The 21,137-nt window shown below is 34.5% G+C and overlaps 1 protein-coding gene across 16 annotated transcripts in view; it reads left to right on the forward strand.

The window, feature by feature from the left end:
- Positions 1 to 21,137, forward strand: part of RNF180 (ring finger protein 180) — a 285,964-nt gene that overhangs the window by 211,822 nt on the left and 53,005 nt on the right. For all 16 annotated transcript variants that reach the window (XR_011966184.1, XM_072605045.1, XM_072605042.1 and 13 more), the window contains one exon: positions 7,321 to 7,446. Coding sequence is in view for 15 of the 16 variants with exons in the window: in XM_072605045.1 (XP_072461146.1) it covers positions 7,321 to 7,446 (126 nt within the window). In the remaining variant the exon portion in view is untranslated. The remainder of the gene's footprint in view (positions 1 to 7,320; positions 7,447 to 21,137) is intronic.

Below are 21,137 nucleotides of genomic sequence, written 5' to 3' on the forward strand. Positions count from 1 at the left end.
ACATGTTATCAGAAAACAAATCCTACACATTTTGCCTCATTATTTTCTCAATCCCTGAATAAAAATGTTTTCTGGTCTTTTGAGGGTTCTGTATGTTTAACAGGTGCCAAGACAATGAAGTGGGAAGCATTTTAGATGATGTAGTAGCATTAGGAATGTAATAAAATCAATACATGAAGGGAAATAAGTGGGGCCAGAAAAATCTGAGATGTGAAGACCAGGACAGTCCTAAAGCTAAAAGCTACGTTAAAAGATGATGTCCACCAGATTCTGTATCAGCTGTGAAAGGCTTGTTAACCATTTTTTGTATTTTTTTACTATTCATTCTGATGGGTGAGAACTCTGACTTCCAGGTTTGTATAGTAGGCATTCTGTAGCATCCTTTCTGCAAACGCCCTCTATTATACCATAATCTCCTTGAGCAGTCACAGTTCCCATTGCAAGAGAGTAGCAAGCATATCTGTGTTCATGGTCAGTGTCACAGATGCTTTAAAGCACATCATCAAAGTCTTTCCAGGGAAATCTCCTATTTGTGATGTTTATGGAAAAAAAATAAAAGTTTCTTGCTAGGCCTGATTGGGCTTTACAAATTCCATCTCTGGCAAATGAAACGTGTCACACAACATAGAAGAGAGCCAGTTTTAAGGGAAAGAATGAATAGATCTTGTTACATCACGTGGGGTTCTGTCTTCCTCTTCTCACTGCCAGAAAAACACTAGCTGATGTCATTGGGACTCGGCTGACAGCCAAAGAAACCTTATATCTTGTTTTGATCGGAATTTTCTCACTGTGATCGGAAGTGCTCTGGCTCACCATGGAAAGTTCACCTCTAATGAGAGTATTGACGTAGGTGTCAGAGTAAACTCGGAAAAAATGTTAATTAAAATTTTCAAGTATAGTAGAACTTGGTTTTGGTGAACTAAGACCTATCATCCAAGTGTCAGAGTTATTTAAAATGATCAAATTCACTATGAAAAGAAAAGGTATATCTAAGACATTGTAGATTTAAAGCTGCCATCATAATTACTACACCAACTAAGATGTGTTCAGTATTAGTTAACAACAACTGCTTTGTTCTCATCTTGTTATCATGGTCGTTTTAGGCATATTTTTCTTACTTATATATGCATTTATTTTTTGAACATAAGCTCTTTTTTCTTATATGAGTTTAAAAGGTTGCAGTGGAAGAAAATAATGTAGCTACTTGATCTCGTGGAAAAGGTTGGCAAAAAAGCTACTGAAAAATAATTAGGGGAAAACAAGATCTATAACATCAAAAAGGAAAAAGTTGAAGATACAGGTGCAGGGAATAAAGGAAATAAGCGTTTATGTAGCACCAGCTATGTGTTAGGCACTGTGCCACGTGCTTTTTACAAATGTTGTTTCATTTAATCCTCACAACCTTGTCAAATAGGTGCTAAGATATTTTCCATTTTTAGAATAGAGTAGCATATTGTTAGAATCACACAATAGCAGTTCTTTATGTTTTTAATAATGCCAATCTGATTTTAAATATAACTGCCAATATTTAAGCATTGAACTAAAATCACTATGAAATTTAATTCATATTTCCAACACTGAAACAGTCTGTACAGAACAGAGATTCTTAACCTTTTTTGTGTTGTGGGATTGGTTTTTCTTTTTTTTCAGTTGGGAAATGGTGCGATTTTTTTTTCTCCATCTAAGTTCAGAAATCCCCCTGAAATTTGTCCATGGACTCCAGGTTAAGTATTTATTGAAAGAGGTATATTCTGGTTAAATTATAGCCATGTGGTTAACAATAGAAATATGGTATCTTTGAGAATACGATATGAAAGAACCTAGGACTTATAGCCTCTGTTTCTTAAAAAGAAAAAATCCTATGGGCGAGACTGTTGTTATGATGATAGTTGGCAATATTGGGGAATTAATCCATGAAATGTAATCAGGCTACTTCTTTGTTCATATGTAACCATTTCATTTCAGGTTTGTGAGTAAATATGTGATCCTCTAAAGCTCTTGTAGTTTTTTCTAAAATATAATTTAGGATTATTATACAAACAATAGCATCCAGACATTTATTATGTACAGACATAGGGCAATTTTGTACTTTGGTTAACTGATGGTCTATGAATTGATTAAAAGGAGTCTTTGAACTTGGATCAGAATAATATTAATGATAATGGAGGGAAGGGAGCCCCTCCAATAATAAAAAAATTAAAAAGACAAATAATGATAATGACAACAGCAGTGATCATAATTATCATAATCACTGTCAATAACAGTTATGATCATCCTTAATGGTGATAGTAGCAGCATAGCTAGCATTTATATTGTGCTGACATGTGCCAGGTGCTCTACTAAGGACTTTATAAATATTATCTCATTGGATCCCCAAAACAACTATGCTTGGTGCTGTTATCATCCTGTTTTTACAGCTGAGGAAAGTGAGGTAAACACGTTAAATGACTTGCTGAAAGCCTCATAACTAGTAAGTTTCTGAGACTGTATTTGAACTCAGGTGTTTCTGACTCTAGACCTAGAATTCCATTCTCTACACCATCTAGTTGCCTCTTTAAAAAAATCATATATTCATTTTTATAGCTTCTAAATTAAATGTAGCATTTCCTTCAGTTATTTTAAAACATCATTCCAGAAAGGGTTCTGTAGGCTTCACCTGACTGCTAAACGGCTTTGTAACACGCAAGAAGTTATGAACCTCTCCTGGATAGATATACTAAGATTTCAATGTTGGTATTATAAATTCCTTTTCATACTGATTTTAGTTTAAATGCTTAAATATTTGCAGTGTCATCATTTAAAATTAGGTCAGCATTATCAAAAGGAGAGAAAATTGCTGTTTTGTATGATTCCAATGATACATTTACAAGGTTAAGAATTCCCCAATCTAACGAAAAAAATTAAGCATAGTACATCATAATATAATAGGTTCACATTAAAATGCCATGTTTGCCTCCTAGATTTGCCTCAAAAAGTTTGACATCTTGCAAGATATTTTTGAGAAATGTTATAGACTCTTCAAGTACCCTGTACTCTGCAGTTTTTTTGCTCCAGTGTAACCATATAAAAGAAGCAGAATTCAGTGAGCACCTGCCTTGGATAATGTTTATAAAGCTGTAGAAGAATCAAACATGACTGAAGATTTAGAATCACAGAATAATATTAACAACAGAGCCAGAACTAGGGCTTGACTCCCTAGCCCTAACCTAGGAAATGGTGGCTACCCTGCAGTCTCTCCTAACTGTGTTCTAAAGAAGGCTCAAAACCGCTGGCAGATGGTAGTCCACATACATTTTGCTCAAGTACACATACTCTGTCTTTTCCCTAATGATGGTTTATACATATATAGCAATTTAGAGATTACAAAAACCATAGGCATGGATGTGTGTGTGTGTATGTGTGTGTTCGTCCTTCATTGCCGAAGAAGACCACTCCATCAGAGAAATGATGACAGGACTTGCACTTGACTTTGTTTTGAGTGAGGGAGGGCTGTGCAGGTCACCAGCCTCACTTCTCCTCCACAGCCATCTGAATCCAGTGACCAGATATTCATCAGGATGACTGGAGATGACCCAGGATGAGGCAATTGGGCTTAAGTGACTTGCCCAAGGTCACACAGCTAGTGAGTGTCAAGTGTCTGAGGTGACATTTGAACTCAGGTCTTCCTGACTCCTGCACTGGTGCTTTATCCACTGCACCACCTAGCCCCACTATGGGCATGGAAGTAACCATAAAAACTACCTTTCCAGACCCTTCACAGATTTAGAAACTGAACAGTACTGAATTTAAGAGATTGTCCCAGATCACATGACTGGATTAGTAGAACTGGGATGAGAGCAGAGGGAACTCAAGTTAACATGAAATAACATAACGTGGGATTGATTCTGTGGTGAAAGTTAATCAAAGACGCAGAGCAGAGCCTTCTTGAAACTTTTTTTTTTTTTGCCTTTGTCTCACCATGTAGTCTTAATTAAGAATCCTAATGCCTATAATCTAACCCTCCCCGTCTTATGAGGTATAATAAGAATTCACCAAATGGTTGAAAAGCATATTATATTCCTTGGTGCTAGGAGACTTAGAAATGTTGTACATGGTAACATTACACCTTTGGGGGCAACTACGTTGCTCAATGGATAGAGCGTTTGGCTTGGAATCAGGAAGACTCCTCTTAATGAATTCAAATTTGGCCTCAGATACTGGCTGTGTGACTGTGGGCAAGTCATTTAACCCTGCTGGTTCAGTTCCTCATCTGTACAGTGAGCTGGAGAAGGAAATGTATCTTTGCAAAGAAAATGCCAAAATGGGATCATAAAGAATTGGACATGACTGAAAGGACTAAACAACACTTTGCCTTTAAATACCCCTTTTAAAATAGATAATAGTCCATTACTCTGATACTTATTCACTAGGCAAGTCACTTAACTTCTCTAGTCCTTAGTTTCCATCTGTAGTGAGGAAGTCAGATTAGATAGTCACTGAGTTAAATCTATGAGGCTATGCATTATCAAAATTGGTATATTTTGCACTTATCCACCTTTGCCTCTGAGATTTTTCCAGTTTATTCTGTACATGTATCATTTATACGTAGTGGTTTATATTTTATCTCCCCCATTAAACTGTGAGCTCCTTGAGAGCAGGAACTATTTTGTATCCCCTTTCTTTGTACCCCCAACACTTAGCACAGTGCCTGGACATAGAGTAAATAAATAAATACTTACTGATTTAATTCCATGGACAATACTGGATTTTAACTAAGCAAACAAAAGATACATTTAATCATTGAGAAACTAGCACTGGGCTTTGTCATTTGCAGACAGATTTCAGAATTAGGCCTGAAAGCTTAAAATAAAATCTTTGCCAGTAATTTTAAGTTGTAGGCCCTTACCCAAATTCATACCATAGTATCTACTAATAATTCTATCAGTCCCTTTGTTTTTTTGGCTTTGACAGACTGTCTTTTTTAACTTATGCTGATACTGCTACAAAGTACACTATAACATACATTAACTTTAACTTTACAAATCATTCCCAGGTTCATCTTGCTTTGTACTTCAGTGTACTTCAATTTATGGATATAGGATTAAAATTGTTAGAGAGATTTCCAAGTTAAACATTTAAATTAAATTCATAGGATCATACTTTTTGACAGCCAGAAAGGATCTAAGAGTTCATCTAATCCAACTTTCTCATTTTACCACTGGGAATAAAGTGAATCTAACAGAATAATGTGACTCATCACAAATGTGACTAAAAGTCATACAGGTACTAGGGAGCAGAACTAGGATTTGTAATAAGGATCTCCTACTTCAGATCCAGCGTTCTTTTCACTATCACATTCTGCTTCATTTCCCTTGCATGGCATTTTGGGTTTTTCCCATTTTATTTAGTGATGATTCAACAAGTTGCTTTAAATATTTTCTATGTACATAGCATTATGTAAGATACTGTAGTAGATACAAAAATGATTTACATGGTTCTAGCCTTTAAAGAATTTAGCATATAGTAGGGGAGCAAAGCCCCATACTGCCTGCAAATAATAATAATATAAAGTATGACACAGTAAGTTTGGAGGAGAAAAAGGTCATTTCCAGCTGGGATATCAAGGGAGGATTTGGGGAGAAATTGCTATTTGAGTTGTTTCGTAAAATGGGTAGAATTTGAAGTATTTGTTTCTTAAAATGGTTAAACATGTTTGAGAAATAGGGAATTCTAGGTTAGAAAAATTTGGAAGAGAAGCTAAAGATGGTGACAGAAATTTGACAGTCATTCACATAAATGTAGTTGAAGTCATAGGAGTAAATGAGATTGCCAAAGGAAAGAATAGAGAGAAGAGCACTGACTACAAAACTCTTGAAAAGGTCAAAAATGCTGATGGGCTTGTGGGAAAGAAGAGCCATTGAAGGAGCAGTTAGAATAGGAAGATAATCCTCATGGGCTGGCAATTTAGTTCAAATACACAAAATAAGTTTGCCTAAAAGACTATTTTACGGACAACTCACCCAAAGTAAATGCTCATGTGGAGGTCAGAAGAAGTGATAAAAGGAGACTGGACGTTTTTCTAACGAACCTTGGATAGGACCATCCAACATAGTATGCCCGCATCCAAGAAGGTACTGTTTTCTATGAGCAAAACACAGTTGCGGTGGCTTAAAAGAAAAGTGAGATGCCCAAATTTAAAGACATCTCCACTCCAAATATTCATTTGAACTATTTGTGCCTGACCTGTGGTAGAGCTTTTTGAGCTCATGTTGGTCTAATCAGCCACAGTGGGACACGCTGTATCTTGACTCCAATATAATGATGTCATTTTGGTCCTCTACGAGAGTAAAGAACAATCAAGAATAGGGAGACAACTAGTTGCTTTTTGTGTAAACTGAAAGTTGGGAATCTAATTCCCTTTTTTTAATGTTGTGAACAATAGCATCAGTCCAAGGTAAAAATTATACAAAGGAAAATATAAATTGGGTTTAACCGTATTTTAATTTTTTTTTTAAGGTATGATTACTTCTTACAGGTGAAGCAATCAAAGCCCTTCTCGGTTGTCTGCTCACCACTGCCACCTTCCTACTTTTTTCAGCTTTATCTCTTTTTCTTTTGTGCCACACAGTCACTGAAATTGACCCAAACTAATTAGTATAAACTGATTCCTTCCTCAGAATTCTGGCCCCAGTACTTGTCTTACTTATAGCTCTGTGCCACTGATTTGTTGATTATGCTTGTTTATGCTGCTGAAGTGGGTTGAGGAATACACAGAATTTCTTTCACCCTTCCATCAACCAACTCTCTCAAGACCAACATCTGAATTCACCTCTTCCAAGAAACTTAACCTAAGTAACCTTTTCCCCAACCAATTACAGTTTTTGCAATTTCTACCATGTTGTTTTGTAATTGAGCTCAGCTTGTGTGTCTTTTTGTGTTTAGCCTTCCGTACTAGGCCTAAAAACTCTTGAATAGGAGTACAAGGACCTTCTGTGTTTTTTGTACTTCCCCAAAGAATCACTGTGGTTTTACACATACACTAGGCTCTCAACATATACTTCATAAATGAGATGAAGCAGAATAAATTAAGGGAAAGTCATTCTAAGAATTGTTACTCAGGTTGTTGTATCAGTAGTAGAATTGGAGATTAGTAGGCTTGCCAGGTCATATAGGAAATTTAGGGAACTATCTTTGCATAAATGGAAAAGATTGATTATAATATGATTTTCACTCTTTGAAAAAGATCTGAAACCATGACCAAGATACTTTCATCTTTGTATTCATATAAGCACTGTATTTTGCTTAAATTTGTGTTTTGAAACGTTTTTGCTTCCATTTTAGACCTGAACAATGCTACAAAAACATTCTTTACTAAGGAATACTTGAAAATAAAGCAAAACTTTCAGAAATCCAATTCAGCAAAATGGCCCCTACCAAGTTGCAGAAAAGCATTCCATCTCTTTGGAGGTAAGTTAATCATTGCATAAAAACCTGGTCACATTTTTAATACCATTTGTCTTATCACTTTTCCTGGAGTTATTTGCATACTTATTAAGAAATCAGAATAGAAGTCACTTTCTTTTTTGTAAATCAAGGAATTAATTAAGCCTCTTTATTAAAAAAAAATGTACATACCCATTTACAAAAAAAATATAAAATAAGCAATACATGATTAATTTGAAAGAAGAATTAATCTTAACAAAGCTCATAGTTGCCATGCCTGGCTATAAATTTCTTTTAAAAAACACAATTATCTTCCCTATCTTCAAGGAAGGAAAAAGCAAATCAACATTTTCCTTTTATAAGATTCTTTCAAAAATGAAAACTTAACTCACTGGTTCTTATTCATTGAGTGAATAAAAGCACTTAAAAAGATCTCCAGTTGTTATCAGCATTTCCAAAAGAAGTTGGTATTACAGGTATTATGATCTCTATTTTGCAAGTAAGGTGATGGGATTTGCTTACATTCATACAGCTACTTCACCGATCTGTTAATATTCTGTGTATTTTTCCCGTTTTTCAAACATTTAAGAGGTATCAGATAAACATAATGGCAATAAAGTTTCATGATTATGGTATATTTTAATAAAATTATTTTGAACAAAATCATAGTATATCTATTATTAGTTCCTGCCATTTCTCCATAAGGAAGATAGAGTAAATTTAGAAAAGGTACAGAGAAGAGCAACTAACACAATAGAGAAATAGAAGACTTTTTGATGAATGTAGACTAAAAAAAATGAGATTTATCTGTCTCTTAAGAAAAACCTGAAAGGAAATAGGAATGGCCTATAAAACTATGGCAATCCCTATATTCTAGGACTAAGGAGCAACACTAAAGTTTTGAAGAAAATAAAAGGATATTTCCTTTATTTAGACAAAAAAAAAAAAGACCTTATTTATTTTGTTCATTGGCTAGTAAATGTAGGGAATTTCTTACATATACTTATAATATACCACACTAGAAGAATTGTAATATGAAGTGATCATAATTTTCAAAGTTTTTTTTTTTGTTTTTAGTAAATACCTTAAAATATGAAATGCTTCCTCACTCCCTCTAACTTTAGAGAAATAAAGGCTTCCTTACCTTTCCTTAACTTTTCTACATTTTGAGAATTGTTACTTCTAAGAATGATACCACTATTTAAATTCTGGTTCTTAGAAACCCCCTAGAAAACCTCTTTTTTTTAAGCTGACTTCAGTTACAGAGCTCCTCAAAATTAGCTGTCTAAAAAAGCAAGAACAAATCATTTTAGAACAGAAACAGTTAACACAATTTTCAAGCACAGTCATCATAACTTTCTCAGCCCTTTTTCCTGCTTCCTCCTTTTGAGTATCTCCTCTGTCTGCTCTTCCTAGTGATAAAGTTTATAGGGTAGAAAACAGCCAGCAGTAATTTGGCCTTCCTGACTTCCCATGGGCTTAGAACATTGGTTTTCAAACTTCTTTGGTCCTATATCCCACAAGTTCAAAAAATTTTGAGCACAAACACTGTATGCATCCATATATGGGTGTATATAAAGAGTGTATGTAATTATATACATGTATATATACATATATGTATGTACACATATATACACACACGCATCATACATGTATGTGCGTGTGTGTATATATATATATATATATATATATATATATATATATATATATATATATATATATATATATATATATATATATATATAGGCAGCTAGGTGACACAGTGAATATTGAGTGCCACGCCTAAAGTCAAGAAGACTAATCTTTCTGAGTTCAGCTGTAACCTCAGACACTTGCCAGCTGTGTGACCCTGGACAAGTCACTTAACCTCTTTGCCTCAGTTTCCTTATCTGTAAAATGAGCTGGAGAAGGAAATGGCAAATCACTCCAGTGATTTCCTCCAAAAAGAGAAAGATCAAACAACACTCGCTTCCTGATAGAGAGGTGATGAATTTAAAATGCAGAGAGAGACAATTTTTTAGGCATGGCTAATAAAAGAATTTGTTTTTACTAGACTCTGTAGCCATGCATTAAGGGCCTTATTTTTCAGGTATTGGGTTTTTTTGGGGGGGAGGGGGCAGTTGGGACAGTGTGGTTTTTTTTTTAAATCAGGATGGGGTTTGCAGGGGGAGTATAAGCAAAGTGAGGCAGATTACTTTCTTAAATGCTTACTAATTTTAAAAATGAAATTTTAGAAAATATTAAATACTGCAGTGACATGTAGGTGAGGGAGAAGGGGAATATGCATTAAAATAGTGCCTACTATTTGCCAAGCATTATGCTAAACACTTTAAGTATGGTGGATGGAGAGCCAGCTTCAGAGTCAAAAAGATGTAAATTTAAGATTCACCTTTGACACATATTAGCCATGTCACCCTGGATGAGTCATTCTCACCTCTCAAGGCTCCCAAACTACTCTCTAAGATTTTATATTGTAAAATAGTTACCAATCCACATTGGTAGAGGGAGTTTCCTACATTAATAAAATCACAAATCTCGTTCCCCTTCAATATTATGTAAGTCATAACAGAGGTTAAGAGAAAGATAAATAAAATTAGTAGGCAGTACCAATTATGACTTATATGAAAATTAGCCCAAAAGGGTAGAATCTATGAAATTTGGGGTTAGAAAAGAAGATTGACTAGTCAAATGGATAGCTTGAGTGCTAAACTTGGTAGTTATTAGAATTCTAAATCACCTAGAGGAAGGTCTTTGCATATTCACCTATGGAGGATTTGTGGAAGAATAAAAGTGAAGAAGAATTATGTGGATAAATTTCACTTCTCAACTTTGGTTGCTGTTGATGAGAACAACTCATTGAAGTCTTGTTATATAGGTAAGGCACTCTAATAGGCATGGGGAATACATACAAAGGTAGTGTAAATCACTGCCTCTGTACTTAAAGATCTTACAATCTAATGAGTGATAAGATGTTTAAAAAAACTAGAAGGTAGGATAATGTTTTCATTCATATTTAAAATATTTTAAGTATCTGCTGTGTATAAATAAGTTCACACCTTAATTTGGTTATCTAAGGCTCAATGTGTTAGGTGTAGGGAATAAAAAGGCTCAATGTTAGGTATAGGGAACAGAAAAAAATGAATTTGTAATTTACTAGGAAAATAAGATATACATAGATTTTCAGGATACAAAATAATATTATAGGCCATTAAAATTTTTATTAAATGAAAATGCCTCCAAAGGAGAAATGACTGAGATATGGAACTATGAAAAAAAAAACTGAGAAGGGAAAGATCAGGGAAAGTTTCATGGAAGAAATAGTACCTGAATTAAGCCTTCATTTCAGTTCGACAAACCCTTATTAAATTCCTGCTCTTTTTGTAGAAGAACACTGCTGTCTAGGTGCTAGTGGGAAAGGAGATAAACAGTTTAATTAAAATTGAATCTCTGTCCTCATGGAGTTTACTAGTAGGGGGATATGACCTATAAATATAATTATAATACAGGATAATGCATGATAAGTACATTGCAAAGATGTCTAGGAAAGTGTCATTGAACACCTGTGCAGTGCTTGGCACATAGTGAGAGCTATATCAATGATATTCTAGTAGGTCCAAAGGGGAAGTTCATCATTGACTAGTGATGGAAGGTGAAACCGAAAAAAAAGTATTTTAACAAATGAGCCACATGAAGCTGAAACAAAGAAAGCTGAGCAGAATACTAAACGAAATAAATGAGAAACAATCAGTGCAATCAGCAGAGATACTGCTTGCAGATAACCATACTGCAGAATGGAAAAGAAGCACAGAGAGGCACAAAGTGCGGTGAGAGGCTTTACTTCAGTAATATAATAATTAATGTTGTTAGGTAACATAGTCCTTAATTTACATACAAGAAGAACAGATTATTAGTTTTCTTTTTTAGCCACTGTCATAATAGGTGTTATAAATGTTCTTGTTTTGTGGCCACCCACACTTTAAAAAGAACTCCTAATGTTCAAATAACTCCACACTTGAACTGTTGACTTGAAGTAAAACTAAAACATTACTTGGAAAATTGGTTTTATCTGCTTGATAGATGATTAATACATGTAATTCGTTTTCTTTATATTTGTTAAGTCTTAAAGTGACAGCCATCTAATATCATTTTGAATTAATCTACAAGTGTCATATATGATAATAATAGCTAGCAGGTATACGTAGTTTAAAGTTTTCAAGCTACTTTACGTTTAAAATAATATATGGCGGACAAAAACTCCTGTCAACTTCTTTTTATATTTGATGGCTAGATGAAGAGACAGACTTGGTAGAGTTAGTTGTTTGTAAATAATACACAAATAAGGTATCGGGGGTTTTTTAATAACTGAAAACTATTGTTGGGTGTTATTTTAAGAAAATATATGATGACAATTCACAGTTCAACTTAGATGATAAATTGAAGATGTTATATATTTGCGTTTACTCTGAATAATTAAAACTTTATCAAAGGATATAAACTCAGTCTAAAAAAACCAAAATATTGAACCATTTGAAAAGGAGCATTGTTACTGTATTGTGGAGAGACCAATAGTATTCTCTTTAATTTTTTATCATATTGATTACTTTGATGGGTTCATCAGTTCTAATACTGTCAGACTTCCTAAGAAGATTCTTCTACCTAATGTCCTCGGAATTGTGTTGCTTTCAGCTCAGGCCTCATTTCTTTTCTTCATTGCATTCACTTACTCCTGCAGTTTATTCAGAATTATGATGTTGAGTCCAAATGTGGTGACTCCACCATTAGGCAGTCAGACTGACAGCACTTATTAAACACCTACTGTGTGCCAGGTCCTGTGCTAAATATAAATACCACAAAAAGAAAGACAGCTCCTGCCCTCAAGGGGCCTGTCCTGCTCTAATGGGGGAAGACAATACACTTCAGCTGGGCTTCAGGGAGGAATGAAGGTTGACCAGCCTGGCCCCCTCCTTTAGGCAGACCCCAGAAGGAAAATAGTGAGTGAAAGGAACTAGCATGACAGAAGGATGGTCCGAACCACTAAGGCATGGCAGCAAAATCCATAAAGTAAGAAGCAGAACCAGGAGGAGAATGAAGGTTAGTGCCCTGCCCAATGATCATGAATTTACAATTGAAAAGTACCTTGGAGGCCATCTAGTCCAACCTCTTCATTTTATATATGAGAAAAGAATAAAATAAGTTAAGTAATTTGCCCAAGTTTGCACAGATAATGAGTAGCAGATCCAGTATTCAAATACAGGTTCTCTGACTGCAAATTCAAAGCTCTTTCCATTGTACTGTGCCACCTAAATTATTTTTCGGACCTCTGTGATTTCTGAAAAGACATTTAAAAACAGAAACCTTTACAGATCTCCATTTTCCATCTCTTTTCTACCATCCTTCCAAAATCATCTTCAAATGTCCTTAAAATAATTGCCTAGTTGGGTCACTTACCAGCTTTCTTTTCAGTGTATTTTTTTTTCTTTCACTGCACCTCACTGTTTTTTGCTCTAATAAAACTTCTCATGATTTTTCACAATCCTCTTCTGTAGAAGTTTGCCATCAACGTTTCCCTTGGCTGCCACATTTCTCCACTTGGCAAGGCAGTCAAGTAAGTTTTTAAAAGACAAGCTTCTTTCAGACTTATTTTGGTCTCTTTGTGGCAATTTACTTATATTGCTGAGATTTTGTATAAATTGTTATAATTGGTATTGATGCACATTACTCTATCCATTTCCCATTTTATCAGAATCAGCAGCTTATTTAAATATGTCAGGTTGATGCTCTTTTAATTGTTCTCCATAGCTATTCTCTTTTTACTTCTTTTTCCTAACTTCATATTAATTTCAATCTTTATTAATCTTAAGGGTCTTATCAGGATCTTCATTGAGTTTCTCTTATTTTATCATACTTTACAACAGATATCAGCACATATCTCATTTTCATGGAGATATTTTGCATATGCTTATATCCTATGCAGTGATGATTCTTACTGCCTCCGTATATAAAAATCCACCTTCTTCATTTGCTTCCCTAAGGAGAATAGTTTCCAGTTAGCTGCAGTTTCCTTTTGTCTTGGTGATTTCATTAGTTCCCATGGTGCTTTAGCTGTTATCTCTATGCAGATGATTCCCAGATATATCTATATCTGTATATCGCTATCTATTGATAGATATCATTATTTGTATATATATATATATATATATATATATATGTATACACATATGTGTGTATATGTATGTATGTATGTATGTATATATAATCTCAAATATACCCAGTCCTACTTTCTCTCCTGAGCTACAGCCAACCTTCATTGACTAACTTTGGAGCCTCACAAGTTGTATGTTCCATAGATATACTTCCCACTTACTATCAAAAGCATCACTATCCTACCAGTCACCCAGGCTCACAAACTTTGTCATCCTGAACTCCTCAGTCTTACCTCATGTGTCAGATCAGTGGCCAAATCTTTTTTTTCTGTCTTCATATTTTTCAGATGTGTTTCTCTACCCCCCCAACCGCTTGCCTGAACTATTACAGTAGCTTTCTAACTACTCTCCCTACCTTGTCTCTCCCTACTCTAATACAGCTTCTACTCAACTGTCAGTTTTGTTTTTTCTGATGAGAAGTGGGATCACGTCACTGCCTGTGCTCAGTGAACTCCAGTAGCTTTCTGTTACCTCATGGATAAAATATAAAGTCTTTTTTTTATATATAAAGTTCTTCACAGACTGACCCTTTCTTACCTTTTTAGTATTCTTGCATTTTACTTCCCTCCACTCACTCTGTAACCTAGCCACACTGGCTCACTTCAAGTTCCTTGAACAGAAAACTCCTCCTGGATCTGTGTCTTTGTGTTGCTCTAACCCTCTCACATCCATCTCTTGGTTTCACTGGCTTCCTTCAAGACTCAGTTCAGTTTCCATTGATTACTGGAGATCTTTCCTTACTCTCCCATACGATAAGGCCTTTCCTCCTCAGACTACCTTCCATCCATTCTCTGTATATTTCATATGTGCCTAGTTATTTTTTACATATTTCTTCACCTCAGATAGGAGATCCTTGAGGGCCAGGACTTGTCTTGCAATTCTTGTTGCTGTCAGTATAGTGTCTGGCACATAGTAAGTACAGAACTTATTGACTTCTACTTTAATATTTATAGCAAGAATGTTAAAATCAATAAAATTTAGCTCCTTCATTAGCATATGAAAGATCAGTGGACAAAGTGATTATTAGTGATTATAGGACCAATGGCAAATCTAATGTTTCATAGATAGTCTAAAATCTATAAGATACTTAGCTTCTTATGCCCCCCTTCCAACTACTCAGCCACCATCACTTCAGAAATGGAAGGGAGTTACATAGTACCTTTGATAATTAGAATATCACCCAGTAGCCAGAACCCCAGTAACTAACATTTTCACAAGGAGAGGCTGATCCTTAGAAAGCAGATACACAGTCTTTACCAGGACCATATCCATTCTCTTTCCAACAGAGAAGATTGTGCTGGAGTGTACACTTTGCTAGCATGGCCTTCAAGAGCCACAAATCACCTGCACATCACAGTATGACATCTGAGCAATACTTTATGGAACTCACAAGGAACAGAGGATAAGAGAGTTAGAAAGAAATGGTTAGCAAAAATATAAAACATCCATATTTGCAAAAACAATAAATAGGCCTCTTAAACAGCCCAATCTCAACAAGAAAAATCAAGTGCCTATAAATGACCTACCATAAGGTAGGTAGGTAATAAAGGAACCGTTATCCTTATAAATTTCCAGATGAATTTTATCGAATCTTTAAAGAGCAATTAATGACTACAAAAATTATCCTTAGTAATTGAGAGAGAAGTCTACAAAATTCTTTTCATGAGATATATGATCCTGATATCCTAACTAGGATGAGATGAATGAGAAAAAGAGAACTATAGACCAGTTTCACTAATGAATACTGACACAAATATTTAAACTAAATATTAGCAGACACTATAGCTGCATAGCCAAAAAAAAATTTTTTTGCTGTGACAAAGTTGGTTTTATGGATAGTCCATTAGGAAAACAACATAAACATATAAATAAGAACAAAAAATTATATTGATAGACACAAAAAAGCCTACAAAATATATTATAGATTTTTTAAAAAACCCAATATGCATAGATAGCATAGAAGGACTCTTCTTTATTTATACACATATACATATGCTTACAGTAAGTATTATTAGCAAAGTGAAATTTTGAAATTTTGAAAATTTGAAAAGTGAAATACTGAAATTTTCCCAGTTAGTTTACCCAGCGGTAAAGCAAATGTCTTCTCTACCACTTTTATTCAACATAGTACTAGAAGAAATAAAAGAATAAAGAAGAGATAAAATTATCCTTATTTGCATATAATAAGATGGTTTACTGAGATAGAAAGAAGGCATTTCCCAGAGTTTGTATCTTCTCCTTGAGCCTGTTAAGAGTTTCAGTAAAGGTACAAAAGAGTTGCACAAAAATCATAAGCTTTTCTATAGAGTATTAACAAAATCCAGGAGGAAGTAATAAAGATGATTTCTTCCAGAATAACTACAAATTGCATAAAGTATCTCGGAATTAACCTACAGAGACATATTTAAGAATTATATAAATACTACTATAAAATAAAAAGGAGCAATTTGAAAGGCTCAAGATCTGTGATCAGCACAATAACCAACAGTGATTCCAGAGAACCAGTTGTGAAGAATGTTAATAACTCTACTCCGCTACTTAACAAAGAAGTGAACTCAATGTGTAGAATGAAACATACTTTTTTGACATGGCCAGTGTGAGAATTTGTTTTGTTTGACCTTATATGTTTTTTATAAAAGTTCTGTTTTTTTCTCTTTAGGTGAGAGGGGAGGGATGAAAAGACAATAAATGCTGCTAAATTAAATAAAATAAAATGTAAATTTTTAAAATAAAGGAAGATAAATAATGGAGAGGCATTCATTGTTAATAAGTTGGCCATACCAATATTAAAAGTATTTGATACCTAAATTAATATATAGATTTGGAGTTATAAAATTAAACTCCCAAAGACAAGTAATCAATACTTTCATAGAGTTATATTCCTTTGGATAAGAAAACTGTCCAGAATCAGAAGAGAAATAATGACAGAAAATAAGAGGAATGAAGGGAGCCTAGAATGATCAGATCTCACACTATAAAGTAGTAATTATCAGAACAGTTTGGTACTGGTTTAAAAAGAGAGAAAAGTAGTACATCACTGAACAGACCAGATCAGCAAATGGACGAAGTAGTTTAGAATACAAACTGCTAGAAGAACCAGGAAAACACACACAGTAACTATAATAATGCAAATAAAAATACAACTAAAGGCAACTAACCTCAGATTAAATACTGAGAAACACTTTTGTAGAAATAATAGTCATATCGTTTGCACTCCCTTACAGAATCATTGTAGGCAAAAACTATTGTGAAGAGCGAAGCTCCCTGTTACTAGAGAAGGTTCAAGAATTTAGATGACCACCTATTCAGGATGTTATAAAATTATATGGGACATTGAACTATGCAGCCCCTGAAGATGATATGATTTATTTTGTCCTAATAGAATCATATCTAACTGCTGAAGGCCTAAGACAGCTTTTAACAATCTCAACACAGTAAAAGCACGAGGAAAAGCAAAATATCACAAAACAAGGATCTTTTCCTGTCATTTTGACAGTTATGGAACAATTTCAAGAAGCTACAAAAGAAGGCCACCTTTTTTTTTTTTTTCAGATCACTTAGGATCCACTTAATAAGTCATAGACAAGCCAATCTGAAAAGTGAATGCACCTAAATTCTCAGAACTAGAACCAAGTCTGCGGTAGTTAGGGGGAGGGCAGAGGAAATCCCCTGCCTTCTCTACGTTAGGTCAAGTTCATTGTGCCTGCTCCTTCAGTGTGCTGTTTTATCATCCACAACACACAGACACACTATGCCATGTTGATATCCCTTGCTTTATAACACAACATGTTTAAACTTGCAGAAGCAATCTAACACCATCAAACATATAAAGGACTGGGGAACTATTCGCTGGGCGTTCACTGGGAGTAGAAGGAGCTTTGTTAAGATATCTCAGACACCTGCATTTCAGCAACATTTTGTTATTAGGGCCAGAACTAAGACATGAAATTTTAAAACCCTTTTTTTCATTCCTCTGTCTCTGCTGCAATCAGAAAAAAAAAGTCAAAATAAGCAAACAAATCATTTCCAGCATGAGACTTTAAACACAATCACTTAGCTAGGATTATTTTTGCCTATTCATACTGAAATGCGTTTGACTCCTGAAATGGTACCTGTGATGTAAAGTTATTTACCATTGGTGTTCAGGAACCAATAGTAAATATATGAGTGAAATTTCTTTTAAATTTTCCTGTTTCCTTATCCCTATCAACAGAGTGACCCCACTGGATGTAAGAGATAGTCATAATTCCTTATGGTTGAATGAATTCAGGAATAGTTCATGCTGAATTCTAATTACTTTTCAAAAAAGATCTATATGAGTAAATATGTAAATGGGTATGTATAGGCAGGCATTTCAAGTTACTTATTTTCACAGTGTTTTTTCTGTCAATTTTGTTTTTCTGGAACATAAAGGCATAAGAAAAGGATTCAACACTTTAGAAATCATTCTTCCAACCACACCTGAGCCCCTTTCCTGTTGCTTTACCACTTTCATAGGATCATAGGTTTAGAGCTGAAAAGGACCTTATAAGAGATTATCTCATCCCCTCGCTTCATTTTGTAATTGAGGTTAAGGCCATGGACTATGAGTGACTTGCCCAAAGTTACATAGAAGTAACCAAGCTGAAATTGAACCCTTGGTTCTCTGACTTTGAATTAGTGCTTTTTCCACTAATTACCTTTTCTTTCAAGTGACTCCCCATTATATCCTTTACATTTCAGTCAAGCTAGAGTAAGCACTGCCTCCTATTCTTGCCCTGCCGTCTTCTGTATCCAGCCTGTGTTAAAACTAAGCCCCAAGCTTGGAGCAGGCTCTACCACCATATCTTCAACTATTCTCTGGACCTCCCATAACATTTTACTTTGCTTTTCCTTTGCATTGTTTTGTATTATTATTATTAGCAATAATAATAATAAAGCTAGCATTTATAGAGCATGTTATAATTTGCAAAGTGCTTTAAATATATTATTTAATTATTTTTATTATTAAACTAAATAAATATTATTATATATTAATCTTTATACCAGCCTGGTGAGGTAAATACTATTATTATCCCCATTTTACAAATGAGGAACCTGGCAGAGAAAGGTTAAGTGACTTGCCCAGTTTTACAGATAGTGAGTGTCCATGGCAGGATTTAAATACCCTGACTCCTAGTCCAGTGCTCTATACACTGTACCACCAAGCTAGATAGGAAATATATTCTTACTAGTGTGTAAACTTCATAAGGCAAATACAGTGTTTTTATTGAATAATCTCCCCAGTGTCTAGCATAGTGTATTATATAAATAGTAGGTGTTTAACAAAGGTCCATTGACCTGAAATGAAGGCTTAAGCTTTTTATTACCACGAAACCTCTTATAACGTTCATTCATTTTTTACTAAATTTTATTTTTTCAGACAGCAGAAACTTGCATTCTTTCCCTGTCACTTTCCCTGCTCATCTTCTCTCATCAGAAAGAATAAAACCCCTATTACAAACACATGTAGTCAAGCATAAAAAATTCTCCAAGTTGACCATATCTAAAAAATATATATTTCAGTTTCCACTGAGTCCAGCACCTCTTTATCAAGAGTTAGATAGTGTGTTTCATCATGAGCCCTCTGGAATTGTATGTACTTGGTTTTCATGTTTGTTGATCAGATTTCCTAAGTCTTACAAAATTGTTTAACTTTATAATATTACTGTCACTATGTAAACTATTCTTCTGATTCTACTCACTTTACTCTGCATCAGTTCATGTAAGCCTTCCCAGATTGTCTCTGAAATCATCCTTTTGATCATTTCTTACATCATAACAGTATTCCATAACATTCACATAACACAAGTCATTCAAGCGTTTCCCAAATGATGAGTACTGTTTCCAATTCTTTGCCACTGCAGAAAGAGCTGTTATAAATATTTGTGTGCATCCTTAGTTTATTTGGCTTAGAAATAATTCCTTCCTTAATATACCATTCATCTTATTCTACCTTCTAATTTTCTCCCTTTTGCCCATTTCCCTATTGAATGAAATGTATTTCCATACCCCCTACTGTGTACATTCTTCCCTTATTCGACCACTTCACATAAGAGGTTCAAGTGTCAGCTGCTTCTCCCACCCCTTCTTCCTTCATTGTATAAACTACTTGTGTGCCCAAATTATTTGAGATAATTTTCTGCATTCCTCCTCTCCTTTCCTCCACCCCCCCCTTCTTTTCTTTCCATTCTTCTTTTAAGATCCCTAAAACATACCAGAACCACTTCCAGGCCCGCTGTCCAAATTAGGCTCCTGCTGTAACCCCTAATGATGATATGGTTCTGAAGGTATATGTATCCTCTTCCCATATTAGAATGTAAATATTTTATCCTTTTTTAGTACCTAATGATTATTCTCTAATGTTTATCGTTTTATGTTACTATTGACTCCTGTATTTATAATTCAGAATTTCTATGCAACTCTGATCTTTTCCTCGAAGTTCTTTTTTTTCCTGTTGAATTAAAATCAGTTTTGCTAGGTAAGTTATTCTTGGTTTTAAGCCTATATCCATTACCTTCTGGAATATCATATTCCAAACTCTCCATTCTTTTATAGTGGCTAAATCATGTGTGATCCTGATTCTGGCACCTTGCAGCTTAAGTTCTTTCTTTTTAGCAGATTTGTTTGTATTTGCAGTATTTGTTCTATTAATTACATGCTCTGAATTTAGGCTATGATGTTTTTAGTAGTTTCCATTTTGGAATTCCTTTTATGAGGTAACAAGTGGATTCTTTCTGTTTCCACTTAGTCATATTGTTCTAAGAGATATATGCACTTTTCTTTTATGATTTCTTGAGAGGTGATGTTCAGGTCTTTTTTATGATTCATATCTCTATCATCTGATTTTTAAGTCAGGTAATTTTGCTATGAGATACCTTATATTTTCTTATTCTTTTTTAGTCTTTTGACTTTATTTTAATTATCTTCTATTTGGTCCATTCTAATTTTCAATGAATTTGTTACTTGGGAAAGATTTTGTACTACTTGTGCCAAGACATTGATTTCCTTTACATTTCTTTTTTTGTTTTTCAATTATTTTTAGGCCCTAATTCTCTCCTTTCCACTTTCTCCCTTTCCCAAAAGCAAAACCTCTTCTATATAAATAATCAAGTGAAACAAATTACCCCATTGGCCGTATTTAAAAAAAATAAACAAGCTGCACTCTTCGCTCTAAGTCCTTCATCTCTCTGTCTCTGGAAATACATGATATGTTTCATTATGAATCCTCTAGAATTGTCGTTGCTCATTCTGTTGATCAGAATTGCTAAGCTTTCAAATTTATTTGTCTTTATAATATTATTATTGTATAAACTGTTCTCCTAGTTCTTTTTTTAAAAATTTATGTATTTATTTTTAGTTTTCAACATTCATTTCCACAAGATTTTGAGTTCCAAATTTTCTCCCCGTCTCTCTCCTCCCACCACCCCAAGACACCATGCATTCTGATTACCCTTTCCGCCAATCTGCCCTCCCTTCTGTCACACTCCTCCC

Source organism: Notamacropus eugenii, chromosome 4 (assembly GCF_028372415.1).
Source record: "Notamacropus eugenii isolate mMacEug1 chromosome 4, mMacEug1.pri_v2, whole genome shotgun sequence".
NCBI classification, from domain to species: Eukaryota; Metazoa; Chordata; class Mammalia; order Diprotodontia; family Macropodidae; genus Notamacropus; species Notamacropus eugenii.